General features: G+C 33.8%; 1 protein-coding gene across 1 annotated transcript in view; it reads left to right on the top strand.

The window, feature by feature from the left end:
• Positions 1–5,000, top strand: part of LOC137658144 (organic cation transporter protein-like) — a 23,334-nt gene that overhangs the window by 14,794 nt on the left and 3,540 nt on the right. Inside the window, exons 5-8 of the mRNA XM_068392826.1 lie at positions 352–520; positions 1,928–2,031; positions 3,702–3,856; positions 4,422–4,590. Coding sequence (XP_068248927.1) covers positions 352–520; positions 1,928–2,031; positions 3,702–3,856; positions 4,422–4,590 — 597 coding nt within the window. The remainder of the gene's footprint in view (positions 1–351; positions 521–1,927; positions 2,032–3,701; positions 3,857–4,421; positions 4,591–5,000) is intronic.

Raw genomic sequence — 5,000 nt, 5'->3', positions numbered from 1 at the left:
TCTTTGCTAGTTGCTTCGTTACAGACTACTGTGATGTGCTATATTTTGCTGCCTTAAAATATCCTTTTTACACAGCAAACATCGTCTCATTTAACAACAGGGATGTCTGTTAAAAGGAAAAAGGGGCCAGCTGGACAAATTTGAATTAGTTACGTTTGTCACAATAACCTTATGACAAGATCATTACTTATTCTTCATAAAACACCGTCACACATGAACCAAACGGAAGCACCACAATGATAAGATTTATCTCCATGTAAATAAAATCAAGAACATTCCCAACCTATTAAACTAGTTTTATATCATTATTACTAGACACTAACTAGACTCTCTCTTGGCCTGTCCCCACAGGTCACCCGACGAAGGCTATTCAAAATGCGAATATTATGACATCAAAGATTACAACCAAACACTGGGGGAATTTAAACAGAACAGGTTGAATGTCAGTGATCGGGAGATTCACCGATGTTCCTCTTGGGTGTTCGATGATACGGAGTTCCAAAGCACCTTGGTATCAGACGTAAGTAATCAACTTATTTTCAGTTATCTTATTATATATCACTAATCTAAAAGCTTTCCAGGCAACAGTAAGACTGGGCATGAAATTTTGCCATTCATAACCAGAAAACTCTACTTCAAGATGACAGAATTAATATTTCAAAAACAGACCGACGCTTTTCAGAATGGCAGACAGGCACCGCAAGGATCAATCAACGTTTTGAACACATCAGATAAAGCTTTTTATAATCCTGCTTAAAGAAAATTTCAGAAATAATAAGTCATTTGAGCCACATATTCAACTCATATGAAATAATAACAATAACAATAATAATAATAAAAATCAACGTCGATAAGGAAATAAAAGTACTGTTGAATAAAAACTTGCCCATGAAATTTTCCCCTAAGGATTAAAATTGCTCAGATATTTCTTACGCAATAAATGTTCCGAGACACTTTATACATATGTTTGCGACGGCGTCAATATGGCTGAGTAAGATCCAGCCCCTGAACTTGAAACTGATACCACAAACGATAGCGTGATAATCACTAAGGTCATGTAACACAGTTACCATTATCTTAAGATAATGTTCCATTTGACTATTTTGCAATATTTGTGTATAAACACTGAAAACAGGATATAGTGTTCCCCTCATCTCAAAAGAACATAAGAATTCAAACTACATAAACATAGGGTATACATTACATTTTCCTTGTTAAAAAAGAATAACTAATAATTTTCAATTACTGCGCATTACGCTGAAACCCAAACGAAGTTATCCCTAATTCAAAACATTAATATTCATAAAACTTTCAATACCCAATATTTGAACAAACGCATTATATGGAGCAGTTTTCCTCGGTTTCAAGGAATAATCCTAAACATTTGTAATTCCATTATGACGATCAAATAATTTAGTGTCGTAGATTTTACTTTAGTAAATTTGGTTTAAGAAATAGTTCTCTAATCTGATAAATCATTAATCATTGCACATGGAAAAGGCATACGTGGTAGAGTTACTATTCATGATAAAATATTTTTCTTAAAATATATATACACATACACACACTATATATATATATATTTATATATATATATTTATATATAATGTATATATATATACATACACACATATATATACACATATACATACATACATACATACATACACACACACACACATATATATATATATATATATATATATATATATATTTATTTATATATATATATATTATATATAGCCTATATATATATATATATATATATATATATATATATATATATATTGCATATGAACAAAACCCAACGGCCGCAAAATTGTCCTGATTTCATAAGTTAGTGAAACAGTCTCCATGTAAGTTATAAAAAATAATAAACCTAACATAATGAATGTCAATTTTGACTTAAGGGATTCTTTATTTACAGTTTTCACTTGTCTGCGGAAAGCTCTGGTTGAAGGCAGCTGTGCAAGCAAGTTACATGAGCGGATTACTCATCGGGTCTTTAGCTATGGGTCAGCTGTCCGACAGGTAATTTAACTTTCTTTTGTTTCTGTACGTCGGGTAATCTGTCTGGTAAATGAAAGACGTTAACACCTCCCCAACAAATGAATTAAAAGCTTCTTCGCTTGACAGTTAGGAAATTTGTTTTCAGTTACCCGGAAAAGAAACACATTTTCTCATGTGTAGAAATCACGATAGCTGACACGTGATGAATACAAATTGTATTACAGCCAAGAAAGAAAATGAAAACTGTTAACTCCAATCAAGTCTTCATTTTTCCTTCTGTGGCTATAATACATATTTTTTTCATATTCGACAAATGTACGACTCTTTCACACTTACATGAAAAATTTTTCAAACACTCCCACATGTACACGAAAGCTTTTTCACAGACTTAAAAAAGTAAATGTTGGACTTTTTAAACTTTCCAACGAGTTTACTAGTGGATTTTCAGCTGGCCGTAACGTGAAACAAAGGGGCTTTTCAATTGTTCAACCAGCAGAATAACAAACGACCTTATAGCTAATGTAAATTGAAATTTGAAAGACAAACCATAGGGACAACACACTTACATTAATGTAGGTTATTAGGTCATGAAATCGTTATCGCACACAACGACTGATTAAAATATAATTGATAGCGTTAATGACATGTAGGATAAAGTAGATGATAACTGTTGATGGCCGGTAAGATATACAAATTATCTATGGTGACTATTACTGATAAAGTTTAACTATTGTTATATCTGACATCAAATGGTGGAGTACCAGCTCTCTCTTTCTCTTTCTCTCGTGTGAGAGAGAGAGAGAGAGAGAGAGAGAGAGAGAGAGAGAGAGAGAGAGAGAGAGAGAGAGAGAGAGAGAGAGAGAGAGAGAGATATCATACTAGCAACCCAACGAAAAAAACTATTACATGTCACTCTGACATCTGAGCATTATATCTACTAATCTTATGGAGTAACAAACTGCTTGGTCAACATGTCGTGGATAGATATGAAATTACTAAATTTGTTGTTTTCATATAAGGAATGTCACACACTTTCATTGAGAGCCCTTCCTCTTTTTAGCACAGCATTAAAGGTCGTAGGTGAAACTAACCCATGATATTGACATGTAAAATTTACTGAAACTGCGTTCGTATTAAATGGGCGTTAAGACTTGCGTATCTTCCACTAACATCAAGTTCTAATTAATTAAAAAATATAATTATCAAGAACATTTAATTTCTTGGATTCAAACATTCTGCCTATGTATAATTAATCTTTCCTGCCGTTTCGAGGTTTCCTTTTGAGTAAATGTAGCAGTTTGCTGCTTTATAATGAAAGAAAAAAATAACGTTATATTATTTAATAAAGCTCCGACACGATTAAAAAATCGTTTATCTATCAATATGCGCGCGCACGCAAACACACACACACACACATATATATATATATATATATATATATATATATATATATATATATATATGTGTGTGTGTGTGTGTGTATATTATATATATATATATATATATATATATATATATATATATAAAATTCTAAGTTAAATTATAAATTACCCCCCCCCCAAAGAATTCGAACAAAATTATTCACTCCCATCAATGAACTTGCCTAGGCAGAAATTTACATTTGAGATACAAGTAATAAGGTACTGTCTTCAAAATTCTAATGTTTTGACATCGTTTTCTTATCCCTTCAGATTCGGACGTCGGACGATAACCCTAATCAGCACTTTTTCAGCCATCGCAGTTGGCATCATCGCTAGTTTCGCAAATTCGTTCCCGTTCTTCCTTCTTCTGAGGTTCATCTTGGCTTTCGCCAATGCAGGACCCATGGTCATCTGCTTCGTCTTGGGTAAGTGTGTATTCAAAAAGGTCTATTTTAAATTTTGGTATAATTTTGACAGAAAAAAATTACTTTTATTGCAGGTCATTTAATTGAAGACTCTCCCTATAGTCTTATCTGACGGTGACAGTAAATATTTGCAGCCGATATTCCAAAAATTTTCTATCTTGCTTTTGATTAAATGTTGCGGGTACAGTAACCTACGACAGGTGGTGAGCAGCACAAGCTTCAGCCAATCATGATTAGCTCCAACAATAATGGCTGTGCATATTCAGCGCCAGCTCAAACTAAGCAGACTATAGGGAGCATAGTCAAAATCATTCACCCTTTCTTTTTATAAATGTCTATTTTAAATGATCAACGAAAGAAAAAAAAAATTCCAACCGGACAAACATAAAAAACCAACGTCATTTAGAAATATTTGCATCTCATCAATGTTTTATGACCCCATGCAATGCTATAAAAAAGTCACCAACTTACAAATAAGCTGCATGTAATGGGAACACCAAATTTCCCCCATCGTATTAGAGACGAAATCAAATATTCCCAACTATCCATTTATCTCCATTGTCAGTCATGGAGCTGGTGAAACCAGGAGTGAGGACATTCACGGGAATGATGTACGCCTTCTTCTTCGGTAGTGGTATAACAATCCTTCCAGGAATCGCTTACTTCATCCGGGACTGGAGACACTTACAGCTAGCTATCAGCTTACTTAATGGCATCCTTATGTCCTATTATTGGTAGGTGAAAAAAGAGTTTAGTTGTTTGAATTCCTAGTAAATCAATAGGTGTTTGTGAATAGGGTCCTCGAAAATACGTGTAGCCGGAAAATTTGTATCAATAGCACTATTTTCATGAGCTTATATTCTCCAGAAGGAAGTTAAAAAGTCAATGTTGACATCAAATTGTGTATGAGGATATATTAAAGTGGTAAAAGTTTGTGTATTGTCATGATCAGCAAAGTTGTACTAGTCAGGGTCACCCATACAAGGTTGATTTGCTGTGAATGATCAGACGAAAGTCTCACACCATCACCAATCCGCAATGACCAGCATGATGATTAATTAGCCAAACCTAAACCATGCATAAGAATGTCTAAGGCCTTTGTGCTGCAGTGGACTGGAAACGGCTACATTTGTTGTTCGTTTGC

Source organism: Palaemon carinicauda, chromosome 19, assembly GCF_036898095.1.
Source record: "Palaemon carinicauda isolate YSFRI2023 chromosome 19, ASM3689809v2, whole genome shotgun sequence".
In the NCBI taxonomy this organism is placed as follows: Eukaryota; Metazoa; Arthropoda; class Malacostraca; order Decapoda; family Palaemonidae; genus Palaemon; species Palaemon carinicauda.
Note: the sequence above shows the minus strand (reverse complement) of the source record. Positions and strands in the feature narration are given on the sequence as shown.